This window comes from Phalacrocorax aristotelis, chromosome 8 (assembly GCF_949628215.1).
Source record: "Phalacrocorax aristotelis chromosome 8, bGulAri2.1, whole genome shotgun sequence".
Taxonomy (NCBI): Eukaryota; Metazoa; Chordata; class Aves; order Suliformes; family Phalacrocoracidae; genus Phalacrocorax; species Phalacrocorax aristotelis.
This window is the reverse complement of record NC_134283.1, coordinates 23,703,627-23,729,962: the sequence shown is the minus strand read 5'-3', so window position 1 is coordinate 23,729,962 and position 26,336 is coordinate 23,703,627. Positions and strand designations below refer to the sequence as shown.

The 26,336-nt window shown below is 47.3% G+C and overlaps 2 protein-coding genes across 6 annotated transcripts in view; both read left to right on the top strand.

Moving 5' to 3' along the window:
- Positions 1-835: 835 nt before the first annotated feature.
- On the top strand, positions 836-11,756 carry CETP (cholesteryl ester transfer protein). The gene is made up of 16 exons (XM_075100990.1): positions 836-1,073; positions 2,122-2,236; positions 3,042-3,176; positions 4,695-4,765; positions 5,816-5,903; positions 6,031-6,100; positions 7,015-7,075; positions 7,692-7,783; positions 8,070-8,249; positions 8,640-8,690; positions 9,042-9,209; positions 10,677-10,744; positions 10,865-10,907; positions 10,993-11,062; positions 11,401-11,486; positions 11,582-11,756. Exons 1-16 carry the CDS (start codon positions 929-931, stop codon positions 11,660-11,662), a joined length of 1,524 nt encoding a protein of 507 aa, XP_074957091.1. The 5' UTR covers positions 836-928; the 3' UTR covers positions 11,663-11,756.
- Positions 11,757-13,503: 1,747 nt separating this feature from the next.
- NLRC5 (NLR family CARD domain containing 5) overlaps positions 13,504-26,336 on the top strand; it is a 54,298-nt gene continuing 41,465 nt past the window's right edge. For 3 of the 5 annotated variants that reach the window (XR_012662072.1, XM_075101953.1, XM_075101956.1), the window contains exons 1-5: positions 13,504-13,583; positions 14,713-14,856; positions 18,270-18,434; positions 18,977-19,277; positions 22,604-22,666. Coding sequence is in view for 4 of the 5 variants with exons in the window: in XM_075101953.1 (XP_074958054.1) it covers positions 18,429-18,434; positions 18,977-19,277; positions 22,604-22,666 (370 nt within the window). In the remaining variant the exon portion in view is untranslated. Of the gene's footprint in view, positions 13,584-14,712; positions 14,857-18,269; positions 18,435-18,976; positions 19,278-22,603; positions 22,667-26,336 lie in introns of those variants that run through there. The other 2 variants (XM_075101954.1, XM_075101955.1) reach the window with 2 other exon arrangements.

The following is a 26,336-nucleotide window of genomic DNA, read 5'->3' as shown; positions in this document are numbered from 1 at the left end:
ACCTGGGGGGGCTAAGTGTGCTCCTGCCGCATTGCCAGGATCTCATATTTCCTTCTCCACCAGTCTCTGCTGGCAAAATGGTTCACAGGAGCTTCTGGGAGCCTCGCTGCTGAAATAACCTCACTCTGTCTTGTCCTAGAGTTCGTTTTGGGATGGGCTCCTGCACCACAACAGGGGTGTGGAGGGGGATGGTGGCATACAGGGCAGGTGTGCACAAGGAGTGAATGTGAACTTGGGTTTCTAACGTTTCCCAAATAGCAGGTGAGGGGCTAGGGGCATGAAAAACTCCAGCTTAGAAAATTCTTCCCCATCTGGAAGGTGGCAAACCAAAGATGGTCCACAAATCCATCTGAGAGGCAGAGAGCATCCCAGTCCTGTGGTCATGGAGCTCTCCAGGGGTCCAGGAGATGTGGGTGTACCCAGCAGAGGAACCCCCTTCCCAGGACCATGCCTCAGTTTCTCCTCAGTGGAGATGGGAGCAGTTAATAATATAAGTACATTTTGAACAGGGCTTTGCTGGGAAATTGCTGCAGGAATGCAAAATACGGATATTTCTGTGCAAAGAGCAAATGATAAACTGGCTGGAGGCAGAGTGTGAAGCTGATCCCTTGACTTTATCCCCTTCCAATTTCCACCCCCCTCATGCTTTCTCCATCTACCTCAACGTGTGCATGTCCTGAGTTTAAGCAGTTTTGGCAGGAAAGCCAAGTCCTGCAGCCCGAGCGCCTGCTGTGGGAGGAAGGCAGCGTGCGACTTGAAGAGTGTAAAGGAAACTATAGGAAGATTAGGAAATGCGTGATGAGTTTTGATAACTGGAGGAAGCAGATCATGTCCTGCTTTGAATGAGGTCTGCTTAGAGGTATGAAAGCAGCCTTTGCTACAGTCAAGAATCAGTCGATCTCTTCGGCGCACTCTGCTCTGGCCGAGGATGCTCTGGGCTGGCAGGATGAGACTGGGGACCTTCGGGAACTTTCTAATGCTTGTCTATGTGTCAGCAGCCTGTGAGTTTGGACCCTTCCCTTATAGCATCACAGGGATTGCCTGCAGGATGACCAAGCCCGCGGCATTGCTGTGTAAGTGCCTGCTATACGGGTCTGCATTTCCCCCCTCTCCACTGGGAGAAGTTAGTGACATATCAGCCAAGTGAGAGGGTTTCTTGCTTCCCTGGCACTCATGGAAACTGTTTAAACTGTTTATCTGTAAGATGTATTAATACCTGCCTGGGAGCATGGGTTAAACCATGGGGACCTGAACTGAGTAGGCACAAGTTCTCAAAGAAGCTAGAAAATGGTCCTCAATCTCTCCCCCTAGTCCAAACTTTTAGCAATGTTCTTCCTTGGGGACTGGCGTGATGGAAAAGCTAGAGCACCTTGCTGCAATTTAATCTTTTGGGGTCAGTGTGCAGAAGGGGAGAAAAAGGGATGCTCTGCTGTTGTGGGTTTATTTGCAAGGTTTTGGGGGATCTGCAGGTGGTGGAAGAATAATTAGTGCTTCTGTAAAGGGTGGGAACAGCTCTGTCCCATCCCCTCTGACAGTGGTAGATGCACAGAAGGATGCTGGGCCAAACTAAAAGAGGGTATTTATGTAAGGAAAAAATCCTGTACTGGCGTGTGCCTGAGGCTGAGGCTGGAATGGGCTGGATAACTTTAGAAAAATGGATACAGAAACTTTGGTCTCAGAATTTTTCGTCTGGAGACCCAACAGCTTACTGCAATACAAGCAAACAGCAACAGAGCAAAGCACTGGGGCAAAGTTAACAGCTTGTGCAGTGCAAGGACAAGCACAGCCTCAACCTTTCCAAAACCTACAACTAAGGTGAAGGTGAGGTGTGCAAAAGCTGGGCTTGATGCCCCGGAAACAGTCCTGCTGGTGACTCTTGAGCCACATATGCTGCTGTCCTCAGCTGCTGTCGGCTGTTAAAGTTAGGGATTTGTTTTTGTTTTGTTTTTTAAAATTATTTTTATTTTAATTTACTCTGAAGCTACTTCTAGTGCTTCCTTAATCTAATGGAAATGCCTTGGGTAAAACTTTTCTGTAGTACTTTAATCTAGGATGTGCACCCGACTTTACAGCCAGGAGAGGTTGCAATTTGGTGTCTTTGCCCTTTTCTTCCACTAACAGTGAACCAGGAAACAGCGCAGGTCATTCAAGCAGCATTCAGAAATGCCAAATTCCCAAATATCACCGGGGAAAGGTCCATGCGGCTCCTTGGCAGGGTGGCTTATGGGCTGACCAAGTGAGTATCTCTGTCTCTGCCAGGGGAGGTTAGGGCTGACGGAGAGGAACTGAAACTGGCCTTGGAGTGAGCTTTTATCCAGCAATTCCTGGTGAAAGTGAAGGTCTAGACCAGGGCAGACACACTCTCTGATCTATGACTTGCAGACAATTTGTACATTAAGGTTTAGGCTGCGATGTGTTAATAATACATTTTTTTACTTTTACAACTCAGTGGGCAGACAGTGAGGCAGTGTGTAGAGCAAATCTCTGACAGTGGGGATGGGGAGCTCTGTACCTGCGGGCTGGAGCTCCTGGGGTCCGTTACTGGCAGATGGTGCCCATGGCACATTGAATGGCAGAGGGGACACGGCGAGGGCTGCCAGAGCCACTCTTGTCAGCAGGATGTCACTTGGCCTGTCTTTAAGACGAGCAAGGCTGGGTTTTGCTGGTTACTAACTTTTATTTGGGGACAACAAATGCAACGATGCAAATGGAGGACAGATATCCTGCTGTGGCTGCGGCTGACACAGAGCACTGCAGTAAAATGGAGTTCTTTCTGCAGCGTGCTGCTTGGTGTTTCCCGTTTAAAGCATGCGCCTCACCCAGCCTCGTGCCCACACATCGCAGGGTAGGAGCTCACCAAGGCTGAGTGAAAGTACCACTGTCCTTGTGCGCCGTCTCTGTGATTTGCAAAAGCTCCTGAGCACTTCCTGGAGTTGGCACAGCCCCCTTAGAGACCCCACATCCTCAGGAACCAACCTGTCTTGCCCGTCACAGAAAACAGCCCCAGGGTTGGGGATAAACCGGGTTTGTGTTGTTTCTAGTATCCAGGTCAATGACTTGTCCATAGAGCAGAGTGAGGTGGAGCTCAAGGACAACGATGCCATTCACATTGCCATTCAAAATGTGACCGCCTTCTTCAAAGGGACCCTGACCTATAGCTACGCCGGGGCCTGGTTGTAAGTACCCGGGGGCTGGCTGCTGCCGAGCACCACATCCCCAGCTCCTGCTGCTGCCTGCAGGCAGGACTTCCCCGTGGCAGGAGTAGATGTGGAGGGGCTGCTAGCAATGGCTCTCAAGCAATGGCACCACTGCTTACTGTCTGAGTGAGGCAAGATTTTATACACCAGCAGTGCTGCTTAGCCCCCTCACTGCTCGTCTTGCGTTGCTTTCTGCCTTTCTGTCTGCACCGTCATGCAGTCCACACCGCATGAGGAGACAAGTTGGCCAAAGAATACAAGTTGACTTCTTCCCTCCCCGTTGTTGCTTTATAAACTTTGAGTGGGGAAAAAAGGAGCTTAATTCTCCCATCCACCTAAGTGCTGCTAATGCAGTGATTTGCAGTGATTTAACACCACAGTATTTTTGATGGGCTACCATGTGCTGGGGTTTTGCACACTGCAGTGCAAGGACCGATGTGAGAGGTCTTATAAAACCCACCTGTGGCTGTTGTGCAGTCAGGGAGAAGCTGCTCCTGTCACCGAATTTGGGAATAAACCTATTAACACCAATGTAGCATTAAGAAGCAGGCATTCTCTTTATTGCAGCGCTGGATGCATAGGGGATCCTTCTGCCTCACGTGCACACCTACTGGGGTTCATTTTTGACATTTGTACATGACACACATGACACACCACACCTATCTAATACATAATCATTCACCTGACTGAGCATCCTCTTCTTCCATTGGTCTGTATCTTCTCGCTTAAATTTACAGCTACAGTGTGATTTTAATTCACTGCGCATGCTCAAAAGGAGTGTGTGTGTGGGGTAGTCCTTTTGAGCATTTTTTGAGTTCTTTTGAGTTCTTTCATCCCTCAATTGAGTTGGTGGTCCCAATCCCCCCCTGCTGGAATTACCTTTCCCCCAGTTACTGTGACTCTTGCTGGTTTCGTTGTTTCATGGTTGTGGCATCCCTCTATCTTCCTTGTGGGAGAAATTCTGCTATCAGTCCTTGAAGTTTCTCAGCTCATGAGCCTTGAATTCCTTTCACAAGTTGGCTCATTGAGTCGTTTTTATTTCTCAGGATGTGGGTTTAGGTTACTATTGGCTCAAGCTGGAAGTTTAACCCTTTAGTTATTTACAACACCCCTGTGCCTACGGGGGCCACTGGGCACCCCTGCATTGTCCCCACAGCCCTCCCTGTGCACCAAGGGGGTCTGTGGTGACCTCTGTCCTGTCCCCAAAGCCCCCTGGCACCCCAAGAAGTCCCCTGGCACCAGGGAATGGGTGAGCAGATGGCAGCAGCCTCCTGGCCCTGCTGAGCCCCATGCCAACCAGCAGGATGCAGCCAGCCAGAGCTCCCCACCGTGCCAGGCAGCACCGGCCAGTTCCAGGGACATCCTGGTGCTGCCGGAGGTGGCTGCAGGGTCCCTGGGGGGTGTGTGTGTGAGGCTTAAACCTTCTATCGTTTAGCTTTTGTTCCAGGTATCACTCCCAGGATGGGTTGCTAAATGTCCTCTCTCCTGCTGTTACAGTTTGCAGCTTTTTCATTCAGTTGATTTTGAAATCGAGTCTTCCATTGACCTCCAGATAAACATTAAACTGAGTAAGTAACAGTTGGGAATAGCTAGCTGCAGGGGTCTTTGTGCGCGTTCTTCCTTCAGAGCAGCAGGACAGACCAGGTGGGGGGCAGCGAGTCTGGGCCAGCTCCGTTCACCTCTGCGGGGAGCAGTCAGCACCCAGAGGCTGGAAGTGGGTCTCTGACACCCTGTGGCCCTCAAAGACCTCATATTTTTAACAGACCAAGCAGAGGAAGCTGGTACAAATAATTTCAGCAAAGTTATGCTGGTTTACACCAGCAGCAAGCATAGAATGGTTGGGCCTTCTGGACTGTCTTTTTGCCTCTTGCTGTTCAGGATGACTTGAAAAAAAAAGGGGATGTTTCAAAAGAGCGATCCAGAGGAAGGCTTTGGTGCAGGACATACTTATAGTCTACTTTTTCAACTCTCTCCAGGTCAGGCCCAAGGTGTATTCTGGGAAATGAATCCTCTTCCTTAGGAAAGTCAATAGACTTAGACTAGAAAGGGACAGAGGCAAACTATGCTCCTCCACCTCCCATAAGGTATGAGAGGGTCATAGGTTATCACATGTGCCTCAAAATGCATTTTCCTGCCTCAAAATACATTTTCCTGGTAAGGTCCCAGGGGGAGAAGAGCAGCACAAAGCTCTTGATGATGGTATATTGCAATTTCCGAGCTTTTTGCAATACGACTTAATTCCCTTTCAGCTCTGGTTTGCGGGTTGCACATACTGCCCAGGTTCTCCTGGGTAATGAAAGGGGACACCTGAGTCCCTGATGATAGGAGCTATAGCAAGGTGGGCAGATATCCAAATGAAGTGTGAAGAAGGGTGTCTGGTAGACTTGCTCAGCACGAGCCACAGGCAGAAACCCTCCATCCAGATACAAGGTAGCCCAATCTGCCCTGACTTTGCAGGGTCCTGTGTCTTTTGGAAATATCCTCTGGGAGGTATGGGGAACTCTGGCTGCCCCTCTGCAGTGATGCCCTCCTCCAGGTCTGCACTATCTGCAGAGTACACTCATCCTCCTTGTCTCAGTAGCAAATTAGCTTCTTTTTTTTTTTTTAATCCCGTGCAGTGTGCCAGAGGGACCAAGTGGCTGCGGATGCCTCAGACTGTTACCTGACTTTCCACAAACTGATGCTTCGCCTCCAAGGCGACAAGGAGTGAGTCTGTCCCCCTTCCAAATCAGGCTTCACTTGCCCTGCTGCTGGTACCTGAGGCTTCAGCCCAAGCATCGCCCACCATGGGGACCACTAGGTGGTCATTGACTGTGCTCCCTGTCTTATGCAGACCGGGCTGGCTGAAGCAGCTCTTCACAGATTTCATCTCCTTCACTTTGAAGCTTGTTCTCAAGAGCGAGGTAAGATCAGCCACTGCCTCGGGACAGAGGAAAGGTTGGTTTATATGCTACACACTCCTCTGCCCACATACGCCACAAGATAAGAGCAAAGTAATTTTAGTGGTTCTGAAAAATTAGACAAATAAATAGAATCCACAAAAAAACACAGCTTGGATGAGGTGGAAGGTTTCACTGACACTAGGATCTGTGATTGTGCTTGACTCTGACCAACAGCCCCGAGATCTTGTCACCGAAATTGGGAATAAACCTCGTAACACCAATGTAGTGTTAAAAGGCAGGCGTTCTTTAATCACGGTGCTGGATGCACAGGGGATCACTCCACCTACCATGCATACCTTACACACCCTTCCCATGTAATTTATATAGACCAAAAATATACATATTCATTTTATCCATACATATTCAATATGATTCTCTTTGGTGATTGTCACAAACTTGCTCGCTTCACATGTGAATTATTGCACAGACTCAGTTGTCCTTTCCCATTGTTCTCTTTTGAGTAGGTGGTATTACTTGGGTAGGTGGTCCATAAATCAGTGGTCGCGCTCTCCCCCTGCCGGAATTACCTTTTACCTACTTGGTTCTTAATCCTGGCAGTCCTGGCCAGCTTTCTCAGTCCACTGCATGAAACTGCATTTTGTCATCCTCTCCTGACACAAGCACATTGTCTATTATTTCATTTGCATTAATGATTACCTAGAGACTAAAATACAGATCAACGAATGCACTGATTTGTATACTCCATGTCCCCAGACTTAATACCCAGTTGGATAGGGCTGTACAAGGAGTATAGCATCATCCCTGGTTGGTTAATTCCATCACCCTGGTTACAATCTCACCGTGAGGTCTGGCTGTGCTCCACACCCAAAATCCTACCCCCAGCCTTCAGGTTTTCCCCTCTTTTCCTCTTGTAGGTGTGCAACGAAATCAATTTTCTTGCCCAGGTGCTGGCAAGTTTTGTACATGATTTAGCAGGTAAATATCCTTGTTTTTTTCTGCTTTCTTTTTTATGTGCAGCTTTTAACATTTGAGCCCCAGCAGGGCAGTAGCTGCTTCCATCAAAAAAGTCCCTTGAAAATGCGTATGGGATCCCAAGCCCTCAGACAACAGCAAAATAAACCTTAACAATGCTATGCTTTGAAGTTTCTGCATCAGGTTGATTTTTAAGGGTGATTGCACTGGTTGAAAGATGCATTTCAGTTCATAAGGTAATGACTAGAGGTGCAGGATAGATGCAGAAGGACTGATGTTAGCTAGAACAGCAGCATGTATTGAAGTATTTGGGCTGAGATGTTGCAGCATCTGTATCTACCTGCTGAAGATTTTTCCATGATTCCCAGGTCCAAATATCAGGGAAAAGGAGCAGAATGTAAAACTTATCAGTAGTTACCCATATTTCCCAGTGGAGAAACTGAGTCAGTGAGCAGTAGCAGGATCAGCACTAGCACCCAAAGGAGTGAGACCCCCAAGTCCCATTCCTGTGCTCTTTTATAACTCCCAGTCACCTTCTCCAGCAAGTCCTAAAACTGTCTCACAAGCTCTGCTTAAGGTCATATTTCTGGTGTGAGGTTTTTGTTTTTTCTTCCTGTAGTGGATTTTGTGCAGGATGAGGATATCAGCGTTGATATCTCCCTTGCATCAGTTCCTTTGATAAAAGCAAATTACCTAGAATCCCATCACAAGGTAAAGTAACCCAGGCTGCTCAGAGACCAAAGGTTTTCTGGCAATGATGTTCGCCTGAGGGCTGGGAGGGGTTGGTCTCTTTGCTGCCATGCAGTGCTGCTGCGCTGGAGCCAAAGGTAAGTCTGCAGCATGTGCTGATGCCAGCCTTTCGCCCAGCCGAGCAGCTTACTCTCTGCTCTGAGTCCGGCCAGCCAGGCCTTCACCTTGCAATGAAAGTGCAAGTAGTGACATTTTGTTCTGTCTCCCTGCTGCTTATCCCAGCTAACACGTTTGCTTTCCTTTAAAGGGACTTGTTCTGTACAAGAACTACTCTGATGTCTTCAGTGACTCTGTTTTCTCCCCATCACTGCTGACCGAGTCCCGAATGCTCTACTTCTGGCTGTCCGAACACATCCTCAACTCTCTGGCTTTGGCAGCTTTCTTAGATAAGCGCCTGGTGTTGACCATCAGAGGGGAGAAGTTGCAGGTGACTATTTTAGGGGTGGTTCCCTCCTTACCTCATACATATATGTTGGGGAGAAAGTAAAAAAATTCTCTAAATACTAGAGAGTTAGTTTCTATATGTGATCCTGGTCAGAAGTTGGTAGCTTCTTAGCAAGTATGTGTTACCAGGTAGTGTTATCCCTTAGAGTAGCAACACCAGCTGATGGAAAACTTGTCTTCCAAGTTGTAAAGTGACATGATTTTCTGTGCGAGTAGTGAGGTAGAAAGGGGGTGAACTCAGGAGGAACTCTGCCATGCCTCTTAACTGGCCACACACCACACATCAGTGCTCTGGCCCATCCCACCTGCTTCAGTGCTAATCATAACTTTCTCTTCCGTTTTTCTACAATCTATTTCTGGTTTGTTTCTGAAGGCGCTGTTTGAAGCAGAAGACACAGAAGCGCAGCGGAATGTAGTGCAGATGGTAACTGCATTTTATGTCAAATGAGGAACTTTTCAGATGGATTCTGTTGCATTGTAACGTCTTGTGTCATTCCCTTGACAACTCAAGAGTCTTGGGTGGGGCTGATGGGGAAAACCAGGGTCCAATGGAGAAACTGTTGTGCTTTGCAAGGAGGATTTCTCAACCCTTCATGCTCGCACAGCTTCCTTGAAGCCTGGCTGAGTTATTGGGCTTGTGTGAACTGGAGGAGGAGTTGGGTACTACAAAGGGTGGGGACTAAAAAGCTGTGTGTAAAGTTGGCATGAAGTTGGCATGAAATTGGCATGTGGTATGGAAAAAGCCTGGCTCCTCTATTTCTCCTTATTTGACCAGATTTTTCAAGGGACCTCCTATAATGACTCTGTGGCCAAGGTGTGGAGTCTTGACCACCCCCAAATCTCTCTTCAGCCTGAAGGGACAGTTGTGAAGTCCTTGGTAGCAGTGGAGGTCAGCATCTTTCCCCCGGGAGAACAGCCCCTGATGGTTCTGTATATGGAGAAGGTCAGTTCTTGCTTCTCCTGACTGCAAAAACCTTGGGACAGGCTATTTCCCGAGTCTGGACCACTCCTGGTGCTCAGGGACAGTAATGGCAGACAGCCCTTTGGGAAGGGGATGGTGGCTAAACCATTGGAGGTGGAGAAGGCCTATCAGTCCCTTTTAACACTCCTGTCTCTTCCCTCGACATTTGAGGCTGGGAATGATGATAGTGACTGTGTTGGCTCAACACCTCCTCTATTAGGCCAGCCCATCACTGGTGTGCAAGCTGGTAAGTGCAGCACTGGAAAGCTCTGATGAACCCCCATTAACCTGTATTGGACACAGTGAAACTCCTTTATCTGAGGTGCTTTAGGAGAGAATGAAGGCACCATGAGAATGTATTTGTTTTGAAATATTCTCATTCCCAAATTCTAACTCTGGCCCCCACTTAGAGGGTGGCTGTCTTTGAAATGAAGATACAGCTCTGAACAATGTGAAGCTCAAAATATAACTTTTTTCCTCTATGCATGCCTGTATGAAAGTTCCTGCTTACAAGGTGTTTCACCCCAGACAGCTTTATATTGCATCTAAGGAGGCAGAAGAAAGAACTGCCAACAGCCTTGCTCTCATGGGTAACATCTCAAGAAAGCAGTATGTTTGTCCAACCTTGTAATCATGGACTGGTACGGACACTGCACAAAAGCAAATCCCTGCCTGAGGGTAGACCAGACTCTTTAATTTAAAGGGTTAAACTGTAATTGAGAATAATTCCCTCCTGCCCTCTGCAAGTATCCCATGTTAGCAGGGAGTTATGGGGAAATATGCACAGCTGGGTTTTGTGCTCTAGGTGAGATCTTGAAAGAAATTTCTGGTAGGACTACAGAAGCACTGAACTAGATAGAGGTGGTCCCTAACATCGTGGCTCGCAGCATGTGATCTACTCCTGGCCTGCCAGACCCCTGGTTGTGACCTGCAACTGGATCACAAAATGTTCCTTTTAACAAACATCTGCATACAAGCAAAAGCGAGGAAATGAGCCTAAATGGCCAGAATTCAGAGATTGCTTTATTTTTTAATTTGGTTATAAATGAAAGCACTATGGTAAGCCTACCTATAGTAGCCCTGGCTACCCTGGAGCTGGCCTCTCCACATCCAGTCTGATGATCTTTCATGTTGAGACAGATGGTCATTGGGAAAAAACACCCTATGTAACTTCCTTATGCAGGATTTGGTTCACAAAATGGCAAAAGCATCAGTCCTGTGGATAAGCCAGTCTTCAGCCCACAGGCTGAGGCTGTAGGTGTCGGGGAGGAGTTTGTTGCATGTAAACAGAGAGGTAAAATGCAGACCTTCTCTAGTAATATCTGGAGGTAAAAAGCCAGAGGATGTTGAACTCTGGGTCATAGAAAGTAAACCAGAATTTCCAAATGCAGCTCCCTGCTATAAGGCAAGATGTGCTATATCTCAACCCTGCCATTCATCTCTGTGCAGGAAATCACGGTCACTATCCAAGCTGCCTATGCAGAAAAGAAACTAATTTTGCACCCTTTGGACTCCAGGTTGGTACTATGGTGTCTTGTGGGTTTCAGTGCCCCTGAAACCCATGTCTGAGAGCAGCACAAAAAGACAATCTTTGCAGCCCTTAATGACCTTTTTTCCCCCTCCTTCCTTCCCTTCAGGATAGAGTTTAAAGTCTTTAAATGCACAGCTGATCCAAGTGGGGTAAGTCCTAAGAACATATTCTCTAGGCCATTTCTGCCTAAATGATGCCTTAAAAACCTTTTTGTATGTATTTTCTGGCTTTCAGAATGACCTATCCATAAGAAACTACCTGCAGACAATGATCTCAGTTGTTGGGATCCCTGAAGTGATTTCAAGTGAGTTTTCCTTTTGGTGAAGCGTCAACCTACTCTGTAAAGCATCTAACACTGGGTCTACTAAACCTAAGCACTGGAAAAAAAATCCATCAATAACTCTGACAGCTGGGGTGGGAACCACATTACTGATGCAAATATCTGCTGGACTCACTTGGGGAATAGGGAACCCTTTGTAAACGTTTGGGACAAAGGAAAAGTAAGTTCTCCATCAGGCCAAAGGTTGTAGGGTATGGAGGCACAACTAGCTTTTGGCCACAGGCAAACAAAAGTGCAGTACGTGATGAGCAACAAGCCAGGATGGCCACACCTGTAACTGGATGGGTTTACTGATTCCATAGGGATCGAACCAGCTTTGACTTCACTGATGAACAGCAAAGGGCTTCATCTCTTTGAGATCAGAAATCCTGAGATCATCACAAGAAAGGTAAACAGAGCTCAGAAATACCTAGCTCTCAAGTCCTTCTTGGGAGTGTGGCATAAACTAATATAATACTTTTCTTTTTTCTCCTCTCTTTGTAGGGATACATAATTGTACAACTTGACTTTAGCTTCCCAAATCATCTGCTTCTTGATTTTCTTGAGAAAAGATTACAGAGCTGATCTCTTCATAAAAGAGCATAGGAACTTGCGTAAAAACAGAAAGATTGCATGTGAACCAATTAAAAGCCGAGCTGACTGAAATCAGCGTTGGTTGAATTTTCTTTCCTTTTCCTCAGAAACACTCCAATTTCTGTGCAATTGTACTTCCCCAGAGTCTTTCCTCTGCAAAGATCTTGAAGTCTGCACCTCTATACACTCTACTTTTCCAGGACCTTTAAAGGACTTGTGTGCTTAGGAGTAAGGGTTGGGCTCTTGAAGTGCATGTGCTCTGGGTTAGCACTCATGGGAGGCAGCACAAATGGGCTTTGCCCACCTTTTGGCATCTCTGTTGTTACATTTTGGAAACGTAGCACCTTTTGTGCTGATCCTGGGTTTTGTTTCTACCATGAACCAAGAGGCTCTTGATTTTGACAGACTTCAGCAACTCAAGTGACATTACCAAATTCCAAGTAAGCTCAGAACCAGTTATGCTAAAAGACATGTGCATGACTGAAAAAAGTAAACGGCACATGAATTTACAATGCAGTAAAGTAAAAAACTTGAGAAAAGCAATAAAAATAATAAGGAAGACAAAGAGATTATAGGAGAGAATGTGTCTAGTCCAACAGCAGGTTCCTGTTCCTTCCTACTACAGTGTAATCATTTATCTGAAGTGGCTCAGTTATTTTCCTGTACCAATTCACACTTCCCCCTTTTTTTAATTTGTCTTTTTACTTTGAAGAGATCTCAGGTGACAAATCTAAGACTAATGGTGACTGTATTAACAAAGGTGCTCCCACAGGAAGCAATATTAAAGTTGAGGCTTCACAAAGAGCTGTGCAAGGCAATAGCAGGGTGGCTTCAGTTTCTCGAGCTCCCTGGGCATGGTGGTTGCTCCCTCTGCATTGCCATGGATATCCTCCCCAGGGAATGAGCCAGGCGCCTCTGACCTGCTCCTCTCCCACCCTCAGTGCTAGAGGCTACCGAGCTCCCTGAGCACTTCCATGCTCCATGCAACTGCTGGGTTTAACGTCTCTTCAGTGGTCATGGTGCCAAGGGTGGTGGAAGAGAAGGAGCACAGAGTGGGCTGAGTTTACAGGTTGCTCCATGGCAGCCAAGGAAGGTTTACTTTACTGGGTCTCAGCCAGCTGTTTCCATGACACAGCAGGAGCCAAGCAGTGCAAAAGGTGTGACACCATGGTGTGGCCAACAGGCACAGTAGTGGGCAACTTTCTACCTCCCTTCACACCCTGTTCCCATCACTGCCTCTGCCACCCATTTCAGTTCCAGCTAATGACCTGTCCATGCTCCCTCCTGCTCTACAGCCACCAATGCTGCGGTGACATTTTTCTTCTCTGCATGGCAATGTCTGCTGAAGACTATGGGAACTGGCTTCTGTCAAGCCAGGGCCCTCTGGCCCTCCTGAATGACATCCCACTAGAGTCATGAGCATTAATAAAAAACGCATAAAAATGCTCTTTTTTTCCTGCCATGGAGGTCCCTTGCCCCTTGGGGAGGAAGGTGTCTGCTGGGGACAATTCAGTGGTGACAGTCCCTCGGGGCTGGGCAAGACAGCTGCCCTTGCACGGGGAAGTGGGAACGTTGCTGAAGGCGGGGGAAGAAGCAGGAGAGCAGGCATTGGGCCCCCAGAGGGTCCTGAGTTGGCTCCCTGTGGGGCTGCGGCACGCATCACAAAATGGTGGCCATGAGCCTACCCAGGCGCTGCGGGGCGCCGCGAGCCCTTGCACAAAATGGTGGCCCAGCGGCCACTCCGCCCGCTGAGGGGCACCGTCGGTGCTGCGCCTCGCCGAACCTGGCATCGCGCCGCAGCCGCGGCCCCACGTGCTTTCCCGGCAAAGCTGCTCCGCCGTCTGGCGGTTTCGGTTTCAGGGCGGTCCGGAGCTGCCGCTATGCCAGCGCGCCCGGACGGGCAGCCCGCAGGGTGAGTGAGTGCTGGGGCGGGTCGCCCCGCGGGGGGAAGAGGCGTCGTGGCGCGGCACTTCGTGAGGGGGGATCGGGGGGGTGCGGGGTGTGTGGAGGTCGGGGTCTGGCTGCGCCGTTTGCTTGCCCATGCTCAAGTCAGAAGCATTGCTGGAGCTGACTTTGGAACGCAGGCAGTGGGTGCAAACAGATACCACAGCTTTTACTAGCTGGAGGAATGTATGGGAGTCTGTCAGGGATGAGACTGGGGTTTTTTAGGTACAGAATTGTACAGCAGGAGGTGTGGTGGGCCAGACTGGGGCAAAAAAGGTGGCAAAATGGGGCAGAGTGTGGCAGTGGGTGCTGTGTGCGTGGTGCTTCCCCAGCTGCTCGTCACTACCCATAGTCTCCTCATCCAACCCCAGTTCTCTCAGAGCTCTCCCCATCCCCTGCACCGTGCTCGAGGCAAGACAACCAGGGCAAGTATTTCTGTCCAGAGAAGTGGGTGGTGCTGGTCCTCTTCTGTTTTTATTTTTTCTGATTAATGACTTTTGAAACAGGGCTGTTCACATTTTGCCTTGTCTGGGACTTGGCTGCAGGCTGCATCTGGTTTTCCAAGGTCGCTTCTCTGGCATATAGAGAAATATTAATAATATTCTGTTGTTTGTTGCACCCTATCTGGCTTGATCTGGAGATCTCTGTGCACACTTCTACCTAGAAACCTGGGATTTTTTTCCTCAGATCAGTCACAACTACTACACTCTCATTAAACCTTGTCCCTGTTCCAAGGGAAAGGGAGTTTGCTTTTTTTCTCTTAGGTATAATGGAAATGGTAAATAAGTATTTAGCTGTGTCCCAGAATAATCAGACCTATGCATGTAAATAAAAATATTCCCATTACAAAAGCCTTACCTACAACCAAGTCAGTTTATTCCAGAGTGTTTGCCCCCAAGTCCCATTTCTCTGGACCATGTCCCAAAAGTTTTACCTAAACTATTGCCTAACTGCAGATTTTAGAAGAGGATACCAGCTCTTCTGCTGGTCTGATTGGTATTTTTGCTCATCTCTGTCTTTACCAGAGATGAGTTGCAGTTGGGGAATTCCTAGCTGGTTTACTTTCATTTTTCTCTGTGTTTTTTTTTTCTCATCAGATCCCACAACACACCAAAAGGCTGTGTGCCTCAAGCAGGTTAGCAAGTGAAGAAATCAAGGCAAGTGGATGTTGTCCCCCCAGCTCCTTTGTTTTGGGACCCCCACTTTGTTTTTGGTGCCGCTGCTCTGTTTCTGGGCTTCCAGTAAGTAGCACGTGCTCCTCAGAGCATGCACGAACTTGCTAGATTTGCAACAGGGAGCTTCACGTTTCAGTTATATTTTTGGTGGCTGGCAATGGTGTGAATGCCGAGTTGGGGTGAGGTGGCAAGACGTATTATTGCAAAGAGTTTTAATGGTGTTTATGCATTTAAAGGGCAAGTGCAAGGGTTGCGGCTCTTGTTTTCTGGCCCTTCCTGGGAGGTTTTTGTGCTTTGTTTCACGCTCAGAGGCATTTTATTGTAGGTCACTGCCTGTTGTTTCTGATGGTCTGATTTGGCAGAGCAGTACTAATATAGGAGCTGTGTGGGATCGCCTGAGCTTTCATCTAACCGTTCAGTGAATATGAATATTTATTTATTTCATATGAGTCTACTTTTTGCCTGAATGGCTTTCAGTCTTCATTGGCAGAAAGATCTGATTTTTATTTTTTTTTTTAACATGGTCTTATTAAGTAGGTATTTATTGGCCGTCAGGGGAATAAAGTCAGGGCATTGCTGTCTACAGATTTCTGTATTTTGGCTGCAGAAATGTAAAATGACAGTCCCTAAAGGTTCACTGATCAGGCTATTGGGAAATGAAGTTTGTTTTGCAGGAAGCCCTGTTAATTTGCAGTTTGTTTAACTTCGAAATGTTTAAAAGTTTTCTTTCAAGCTTTCCAGTTAATTGAAACATTGTTTCCTTTGTTTTAATGCATGTGTTACTCTTAGCATTCTTTATTTATATAATTGATAATATAATATGAATTTCATAATAAAATATTTTGAACAAAAACTTGCAGAGTCCTTTCCAATAAGGTTCAGAGTTTCAGGTTTTGGCATCAGAGAAATGGCTTGAGGAGAACACTGGTTCTTGTTAAGCCCAATTTTCTTAGAATTTCCCTGGGAACTTTTTTATATTTCTTTTTAGAATGGTGAATGAGAGACATTAGAAAATTTTTACAAACTGGGAGGATTACCCACATTTTGATGGAGCCCAGAGTTGCTTCACTTTTTATGTAATTCATTCTGAAAGCTTGATCTGGAATGGGAACCTGGGTAGAGTCTTTCTTGCAGTAGTACTGTATTATAACAATATATGGTGATGCTGCATAATAACCAACTTGTGACATGGTTTTGACTTGAAGAATCAGAGATTGGTAAAAGAATGTACAGTATCGCCACCTTTGCTCTTATCAGAGGTTTGATTGGCTTTCAGAGCATGAGAAACAGAAGAGACTGATTAGGTCCTTCCCATCCAGTCCTCTGCTGTAGCACTCAGTCAGGTTATATCCCTTTGCTGCATTAATTTGGCTCCGCCTTAAAACATTTAAGTTATTTAAAGAGGCAGTACAGAAAGGGCAGAGAATGGTTCTGGATTATGGGAGAAGGGATATTCTCTTAAACATGAGCGGGACAAACATCTTGAGCAGTTTTACCTCCAATGCTCCAACATGGCTTCTGCTTTTCATTTTTTCTTCAGCTTCTGGGTGTGTGCACTGCCCAGCTACGATGTGGGGAGGTAATGTTCTCTTCATGCAATGTGCCCCATGGAGCAGCGTGGCTCTGCTGTGAGGTTATTCCACCACGAGCATAACTTTCTGATTAATTAGTTGTCTGTGTGCAGATGGGAAGGTCTTGGCTCTGTTCATCAGAGAGCCTTTCTGTCTTCCACTTCTGTTTTTAGTTCTTCCCTCAGTTCCATAGAAATCTCCCACTTTCCTTCTTGGCCAGGTCAAGAAGAAGGCAAAAATAAAAAGCCTGATGGCCTGTGACTCCCTTTATTGTAGAAACCTGAATGGTCAGTGCAGAGGATAGCATGTCTGGGGAGTGAGGGCTGAATGTTAGAGGAGGTGGGCTCCGCAGCACGATTCCCCCATCCCTCCACCCTGGTAGTGGTGGGGTGGCTGCTGCTGTTGGGTTGAGAAGGTGTTTGCTCAGGAAATGGCAGTTACTGGGCAATGGCAGTGTGTGCACCAGCCTCGTTAGAGGATGAAATGATTCTACCCAACAGGATGCTTCCACTCAACAGTGTTACCAGCTTTTTCTTGAACTAGGCTGGTCACTGTCCAGTCCCTGCGCCAAGTAAACTCAGGTGTTAACAGCAGTTGGGAATTTTTCCCATACCACTCACAGTGCAGCAGTCTTATAGAATATCTCAAGTTGGAAGGGATCCATAAGGATCATGAAGCGCAATGCACCGTTCCTCACAGGACTACCTAAAACTAAGCCGTACGACTAAGAACAAATGCTCCTTGAACTCTGACAGGCTTGGTGCTATGACCACTTCCCTGTAGAGCCTGTTCCAGTGGCTGATTCCTAATGTCCAATCTGACCTTCCCCTGATGCAGCTTTGTTCCATTTCCTTGTGACCTACCATGGGTCAACAGAGAGAGGAGATCAGCACCTCCCCCTCCCTGCAATGAGGTCCTTCCTCAGCTTTCCCTTCTCCACGCTGAACAACCAAGTGACCTCAGCTGCTTCTCATAGTCTTGCTCTCAAGACCTTTCACCATCTTGGTCACCCTCCTCTGGACACACTCTCATAGTCTTGGACCTGGAAGGACTGTCCCCTTTAGATGCAAGACAGGTAGTTGGTGGTGGGGTGGAGCATGGAGGCTGCTCCCTGTGGTTTCTATTTCTCAATAGTCTGCCTTTCTGCAAACATGGTGTTGGTAGTTGGAGTTGGAGTTGGCTTTCAACATCAGTGTAGGCAGCTGTCTGCTGGGGCAGTGGCATGGTCCAGATGCTGCTGTAGCCTTGGCTGGGGTCCTGCTGCAGGATGTTTGGAGGTGTGCAGGATGGTAATTGCTTTCCTCATCCCTTTCCCTGTGGTAGGAGTGGTTGGACAGCAGCCAGCACCAGCCGCAGTGCAGGAAGAAACAGTTCCCTTTGCCATCTCTGCTGAGAATTGGGGCAGCTGGTGCTGGCAGTGGCACTGGCACTGGTGGTGTTTTCAGTCCCCTGCACCTACAACTCTTTTGTGAGAGCTGTCTAATTTCAGAGGATCAGCTTTTCACAGTTTTTCCAGTGTGACTGGCTGCCTGACTTGAGCAAGCTGTTGCTTTTTCTGCATCAACTTCCATGGAGGGGCTAAGAGCAGTGGGTTGGCATAGAAGACTAGCTCAGGTCAGTCAGTGACACCAGGAAAGCCTTGATTCCCTTGAAGTGTTCCTGTAAAGCCTGTTTCCACTTGCATCTTAGGACACAAGGCTCAGTCCTGCATTTTCATCATGCCAGGAGTGGATCTTCAAATGTCCAAACTTCGTGGGGCCACTGCTGGTTTGAGTTGAGGTTGCTATCTAGAGATGAAAGTCTCCACAGCTGACCCCAGGATCTAAGGCCTGTGGCCTAGATCTGGGACTTGTGTAATTGCCTGTGCCCTTTCATACCTACATCCTGCTCTGTTGTTATTATCCCTAGGCAGCTGCACAGAGTGAGGAACTGCATATCAGCATGCACCATGTGTTGGGATGTCACTGTATGCTGACATACTGCCACTGGCAGATCAGTTCTTTGTCAGGTTATGGAGCAGAAGCCACCTTTGCATTTGACAACTGAGAGAAGGCTGACCACACAACAATGCAGGTAGGAGATCATATCTGTGTGGCTTTGCTGTGAGAAGTGGAGGGTGACGTTGTCACCAAAGCAGACATGAGTTGTTCAACCCAACAAAATGAGCAGCAAGAACAGCTGCTGAGCCCTTTGTGCAGGGAAATATCTTGCTCTTAGAGTCCCATGCCTCCCCAGAGGCCCTCCTGCATGTGAAAGATACCTGAGATGTTATATTTGGCAGATGGCTACTGCAGCAATACAGACATCAACAGAGCCTCTCCTAGGCTGATGCCAGAGAGACTGACTCTTGTTGTTTGCTCCTGTCCCTTGCAGTACTGCTGCATTAGGCACTGTGCAGACAAGCACTGTGATCCTTGCACCACGTAATGGCTGGGCTGGGACTTGCCACAGGACATGGTGAGGGTAAGGCAGATAAGAAATGCTGGGTTGGACCAAGAGGTAGAAAGCAGATCAATTCATCAAGGGCTGTTCTGACTGCTCGACAACAGGGCTGTGCGGGTGAACATCTCTTACTCCTATGCCCTTTGCTACCCTTTCTGGTTTCATCCCTCTAGCCTCCATTTCAGAATGATGATCTAGACCTGGAAGCAGCCATAGCAAGTGCCCGCCCCCAGCTAGTGGAGTTCCTCAGTCACCGTCTTGACTGGCTGCTCACGACCTCCCGGTGCTTCCTCCCAGAGATGGCCCTGAATGTCCTGGATGGTGTCACCAACCACAGGGAAAAAACCTCAGTGCTTCTTGACCTGCTGGAGAAGGCTGGCCCTGCTACCTGGAAACCGTTTGCACAGCACCTCTGCATGGAATGTGACCTCCCCCTGGATCTGGAGATACTGCTCATAAGCTCTGCAGGAGAAGGTAATGGAGATCTGGCCTGCTTCCTCTGACCATCTCCAAACACAGGCAATGCCTTGGCCCCCTGCTGGCCAGCAGACCAGTCTAGGCAGTGACACCACCAACGCCCTTGCTTGGGTGGTCAGTGCCTCGTTAGTGAGAGGTGGCAGTCCTCTCCATGGTGTCCAGACAGCTACAAGCCTTTTTAACCAAGCCACTCGGTTTAAAAAATGATCTGACTTTCCTTCTGGTTCACCCTGTCTGTCCTTCACCATAATGTCTGGAATAAGATCAGTCCCTCCAAAAATAGTTATTGCCAGCAAACAGCAATAGTTCACATTTTCAGATGTGTGTTTTCAGCAGTTGTGCTACACCTTGTAGGTGTTGGTTGGCTGTTTCTTGGCTCTTTTAATAACAGCTGGCCTGATTTGAGGATGGAGGGTTCTGTGGACCTTGTGAGAACCTGTGTGGTGATATAATCTGGATTCCTGAATTGGAAGTGTCCCCATGGGCAAAGTCACCTTGCCCAGTGAAAATATAGTGTTCCTGAGACACTAATTATGTCTATTTGAAATGTGGGGGAAAAGGTGTGCTGTGCTGTAGGGATTCCCCATTGCTTTTTGTGAGAGTAGAGAGTGTCATGATAGCTGTGAGAGAGAAAACATTGATGCAATAGTAGGTCAGGAGTTTCTCAATGGCAATAATTTTCTTAATCAGAAAATTCAGCTTCAATCCATATTTCTTGGTAAGAAAGTTTATTTTGCCAAGTTTTCTCCTCCAGATTTCTTGAAGGAAGGTTTTGAAACTGCTGAAATTTGTTGTGGTTTTTTTTTCTTAGAAGCACAACTTTTCGCCGCTTAAAAATGTTAAGTTGAGGTAAAAAAAATTAGACGTAAAAAGCCAAAAACAATAAAAATTGTTCACCCCCTCTCCAATAAAGCTGAGATGAAATTTTTTGATAGATTTATTTGAAGAAGAAAAAAATACTTCCTTTTTGTTCCATGGATTTTTAATTTATATTTTTATTTTCCTGATCCAGAAAGGCAAGAAATACAGAAGTCTTAAAACACACCACAAGAAAACCACTTCCCCGTATCTCTTATCTGCAGTTGCAAACTGTTGCTTTGGAAAAAATCACTTGATTTGTAATGAGTGCTGCCAATAACACAGCACCTCATGTTGCAGACTGACAAACATTTTGTGCATGCGCTCTTAGTTATCAGAAGCTGTGGCACCAGCTGAGCTGCGCCTTTCCCTTACTGGATTACTTTATCTGGTTATTAATTATTTTCTGTAAACATCTTTCTCAGTGGTACTGTCTTTCATGTCCTGTTTGCATAAACTTCTTGTCACTTGTGTCAGTTGGACAGATGCAGCCTTTGATAACCAACTGCAGCAGCAGTTACTTTTGCAAAGATGAAATGGGGGAAAGACCAGATGAGCAACAGGGAACAAGGACTGATGGGGGCTACCTCTCAGGACTGAAGCTGAAACAGATTTCAGCCATTTAGTGCTGTTGGCATATCATAAAGGAAGATGCCTCTTAAGGTTTTGGAGTTGGCTTGTGCTTGTTTAACTGTAGCACTAACAGTTTAGCATCATTGATCCTTCTGAAGGTTAATTGCTTTTGGTTTTTGTCTAGGGCTGGTCTAGGGATGGCTTTCAGGTAACCCTAGCCATCTGCATAGCTGATAGGGGCTTGTCGTGGTTCAGCCCCAGTCGGCAACTAAACACCACGCAGCCACTCGCTCACTTCCCCCCACCCCTGTGGGATGAGGGAGAGAATTGGAAGAGCAAAAGAACTTGTGGGTTGAGGTAAGCACAGTTAATAATTGCAATAAAATAATAATTATAATAATTATTATTATTATAATGACAATAATGATAATATAAAATGGAAAAGGAAAAAAACAGAAACACAAATGATACAACCGCTCACCACCCACTGACCGACGCTGCCTGTCCCTGAGCCGCGATTTCTTCCCCCCTCCCCCCCCCAGCCAGCCCCTCCCAGTTAACATACTGGGCATGACGTTACATGATATGGAATATGCCTCTGGTCAGTTTGAATCTGCTCTCTTAGCTGTGCCCCCTCCCCTCCCGGCTTCTTGTGCACCCGGGAGAGCATGGGGAGCTAGAAAAGTCCTTGACTAGTACAAGCACTACCCAGCAACAACCAAAACATCTGTGTTATCTGAACATTGTTTTCATGCTAAGTTCAAAGCGCAGCACTGTGCCAGCTGCAGTGAAGAAAATTAACTCTATCCCAGCTAAAACCATGACAGGGCTGTCCCTAGGATGTGGGCAGGATTTGGTGGTTTGGAGTAGGACAACACTTTAGAGTAGCAAAGCAGTCTTATGTTAGGCAACGTTAACCATCACATTGCCTTAGCTGAAGTGACTCCACGGGAAAAGAGTTTCTGTCTGCATGGTGACCGAGTCTGGAGAACTGATGCAGGCTAAAACCAGCCTGAGGAGCAGCCCAAGCAGTGGTTGGGATGAGTGGTGGAGAAATAGTGGGTCTGAGTCTTCCAGCATCAGAACTGGCTTACTTTGGCATACATGGCACACAGGGCAAGAGTCAGGATATTTGAGCTTTTGAATGGATTTTGTGTGAGGCTGTGGTGCAGCACCTGTGCCCATTTGGACCCTTTTTCTCTGTTGGCTCCTGCTCATGCTAGATCTAGAAATACCAGAGTACTGGCCTGCACTCCCAGCTGGGAAGTGCTGGAATTTACAGTGAGAGGAATTAATGTATGAGGGCTTCCCACCTGATTTTGGAGAGTGATGCTTTCAGGCATGAGTTTATCTGAACAAAAGAGTCCTGGCGGTATGCGACTCCTGTGTGGCCTGAGCAGGTTCTCCCTCTGAAGCTCTGTGAGTGTTGCCTGTGGGGCTGGCTGTGCTGAGTGGGGTTTTGTGGCAGCATGAGCCATGCAGTGACTCAGAAAAGGCTCTTGACTAGGCTGCTGACTGACTCTAACAATGGTTTTATCACAGAAACACCTCCTTTGCATGGGAAGAATAGATCTTTCTTTATGGCTGTGGTGTGTTTTTTTTAGATCAGCCAAAGCCACCCATGCTCTGAGTTTGTATTTATCTTAGAGAAAAATTGTTTCACTTCTCCTTTGAAAGCAGAGGTGAACTATTTTAGAGGAATCAGAAAGGAAAAGATCAGATGGGGAGCCTGAAACCCAGCTGTGTTGCATCAGCCTTTATATTGAGTCTTGGTTTGTACCACTGTGTGCCGTGCAAGCTGCCTGCCCTTTAACTTTGGCTACCAGCACCCCAGATTTCAAGAGCAGGACACTTGCAGTGACTGCATTTCATTTCCAATACAACTCCTTTAGGTAACTTAACCCAGAAACAAGAAGCATGCACAGATGTGGGTGTCCGGTCATCTGTCTCAAAAGGTAAGGATGGAATATACCCTGGGGTGCTATGCTCTTGGAGTTTATCTTCTCTGCCCTTCTCTGCAGGGCTACAAATATCCCACGTGTTGGCCACAGTGCTGGCAAGGTGTGGGGAAGCCACTGCAACTTCAGGTTTGATTTTTCTGTTCTTGCTGCTTTCCAGATGAACCTCCCTTGTTCTGTTTTCTCTCCCTGAATTTCAGAAAAGCATTGTTGGCCCTGACTCTGCTAAGGAACTAACTCGTTTTAGTTTCTCTAGCCAAGGGAATCTCCCACCCACTCTGCCAAATCCCTGATTTTTGTGCTTTTACTGTTGTTGGCTCATTGGTAGGTGGAGGAAGTTGATTTGGCTTCTAAAGGAAGAGCAGAAAGACTTCAGGAGTTGATCCAGCAGAAACCATTGCAGAGTAGTCAGAATCAGAGCTTAAAAGAACAGATAGTAGTAGTTCTAAGGTTTTCTTCAGGGGTGGATTTGGGACTGAGGCCTTCCTACTCAGTGCAGATCATGAAAGGATGGATTTATTTTCAAGATCTTTTCTCTTCCCCTGGCACTTTGCAGCAGCACCCATCACCCGAAAGTCAGCCAGAAGCATTTGGTGCAATGTGAAAATACTGCAGGTATGTGCCACCATTGTGTGATGTTCCTGGGCCCTCATGTAACAGCTGCTGGAATAACTGGAAGCTGCTGAATTGTAGGTTGCCTTCTCAGTCACCAGGTATTCAGTTTCCAGAAAATGAAACACCAGCCCGGGTCCTCCTGTGTGAAGAGTCTCACAGCAGAAGGAGGGAGAAAGGATGTGATTCTGGCATCCAGCATTGTGAGAGGATAAACGGTGGAGGTAGCAGCAAAAAAAATCCAATTATCACAGAAAGCTGCAGTTAGCTTGCTGTGCCCTCCTGAAATGTGTGCTGCGGGAAAACAAAGCAGGAGGAAATGAAGCCTTGTGTTCTGCAGGCTGCAGTGTAGAGGAGTCACTGAGCTGGGACCCTGGTAGTGCAGAAAGCAAGTGCAGGCCTTGTGTCCTGTAGAGGTGCTTAAAGTTGGTGGCAGGGAGTGGATTTGGTCCTGGATTGCCCATTGGTGAAAAATAGATGATTTGCAGATGACACCAAGCTGGGTGGAAGTGTCGATCTGCTGGAGGGCAGGAAGGCCCTACAGAGGGGCCTGGACAAGCTGGATCGTTGGGCCGGAGCCAGCGGTATGAGATTGAACAAGGCCAAGTGCTGGGTCCTGCACTTGGGTCACAACAACCCCATGCAACGCTGCAGGCTTGGGGAGGAGTGGCTGGAGAGCTGCCTGGAGGAAAAGGACCTGGGGGTGTTGGCTGACAGCCGGCTGAACATGAGCTGGCAGTGTGCTCAGGTGGCCAAGAAGGCCAACAGCATCCTGGCTTGTATCAGGAATAGTGTGGCCAGCAGGAGCAGGGAGGTGATCGTGCCCCTGTCCTTGGCACTGGTGAGGCCACACCTTGAGGACTGTGTTCAGTTTTGGGCCCCTCATTACAAGAAGGACATTGAGTTGCTGGAGCGTGTCCAGAGAAGGGCAACGAAGCTGGTGAAGGGTCTAGAGAACAAGTCTTATGAGGAGCAGCTGAGGGAGCTGGGGTTGTTTAGCCTGGAGAAGAGGAGGCTGAGGGGAGACCTTATTGCTCTCTACAACTACCTGAAAGGCGGTTTTAATGAGGTGGGTGTTGGTCTCTTCTCCCAAGTCACTAGTTATAGGACGAGAGGAAATGGCCTCAGGCTGCGCCAGGGGAGGTTTAGATTGGATATTAGGAAAAACTTCTTCACTGAAAGGGTTGTCAGGCATTGGAACAGGCTGCCCAGGGAGGTGGTGGAGTCTCCATCCCTGGAGATATTTAAAAGAAGGGTAGATGTGGTGCTTGAGGATATGGTTTAGTGGTGGACTTGGCAGTGATAGGTTAGTGGTTGGACTCAGTGATCTTAAGGGTCTTTTCCAACCTTAACAATTCGGTGATTCTATGATTCTAAAAGCTGCTCTTCGTTTTTTTCCTGCTGTGTGAATTTGGGGACTGGCTAAGGCTCACACTCACAGCAACATGAGCTTCTTGCAGAGCTGGCTTGGGTTCTTGCTGAGGTTTGCTAGTGCCCTCAGCACCTTATAACTTGTGTGTTTGCATCTGCTCTTTGCATTCCCTGCTCCTGGCCAGACAGAGGCAGGCTTTTAGCACTGAGCTCCCTGAGCAGTGAGCACTCCCTGCCTTGTGCATCTCTGCTGGTGTTACCATTTTAAACTGTATCTTGCAGACTACCGTTTGTGGTTCCAGTTGATGGTTAAGTCACAGAGACACTTTTGCTTCTGCTTTTCACTCAGAGACTGCATCTGTGTCATGGCACTGCAAATACTGTATCTTGTGTGTCACATGCAGTTTTCACCACCTTTCTGTTCTGCATTACAGACTGCTGCTGGTAACTGCTCTGCTGCCCTAATCTCGCAAGTTGCTGGTGGAATATAAATTTGAAAATAGTGCTGAAAGTTACTGGGACCAGTTAAGAAAGGAAAGACTCATGCCTCTCTCAGCTCTGCTCATTCTCTCCATCTGAGAGAGCACCATAAACAAACAAGGAATTAATCACCATAAACAACCCTGGGAATGTGTGGGCTGTGCATTCTCCAGAAATGGCTGTTCCTGCCCCTGTTCCCCAGGGTAACAGAGCAGTTCCTGTGCTCAAAGCAAGGCAGAGATGCATTGCCCAGCTTACAAAAAGACTTACCAGTGAGGTGGTTGTGGTCAGTCTTGGAAACTGCAGGACAGCTTTTCACAACAGTATAGCTAGCTCCTTCACCCAGTGCTCTCTGGGCAGATAAGCTCATAGAGTCTGACCTGCCAGCTGGCCACACTCACAAGGAAACTTTCTGTGGAACTGAGATATGTCTAGTCATTGATATTTCCTGCTCCCGCAGGAAGTATCCAGCTCCTTCTTTCAGGTTCATCACACGGGCTTATCCTGCTTTGGGTGGACTTAAATCCTAAGGAGGACTGGAGAACAATTGAAAGAAATTGGGCTGTGGGCTTTGCTACAGTGTGTAGCTGGGATATGTGGTACTGCTATTTGATTTATTTCTGTCTCGTTTCTGCCAGGCTTCTTTCATATGCTCAGAACCACTTCCTCCACGCACTGTGTGACTTTGCAGTGCTTGTGGTATAAGTCTTTGATTAGGCTGCCTGTAGCCCTTAATGCGCTCTCTACTTCTCTATGCTCCTCCAAACCCGGAGTTGCACATACCTAACTTTTTTTTGCCTTCCAGTAGCTGTGCTAGTGTCATTTCCTAGTATGCTTTTTGATGGGCTGTTATGATAGTTTTTTGCTAAGGTTCTGGCACTGCTTAGCCCTGTGCTTCTAAGCAAATGAAGGGATTGAGCAAAAGGATCTGAGCATCATTTGCTAAACCTAACACATTTCTTGCAAAACATGCCTTTTAAAAGTCACGTTGTTTCCTGCAAAGATTTTCAAAGCAGGGCTTCTACCAGCAGCTTGTACCTCCCTGTTTCTGATGTCCCAGCTGCTGTTGGCTGAGAATGGTAAGATTTGGATATTAACAGTTCTGTGAAGTCCAAAGTCATGTTCCAATATTAGATAAATATTGAATCCTTGTAGCTGATCATGTGTCCCAGGAGGAGGAAAGACCTTCTTGATTTCTCTGCAA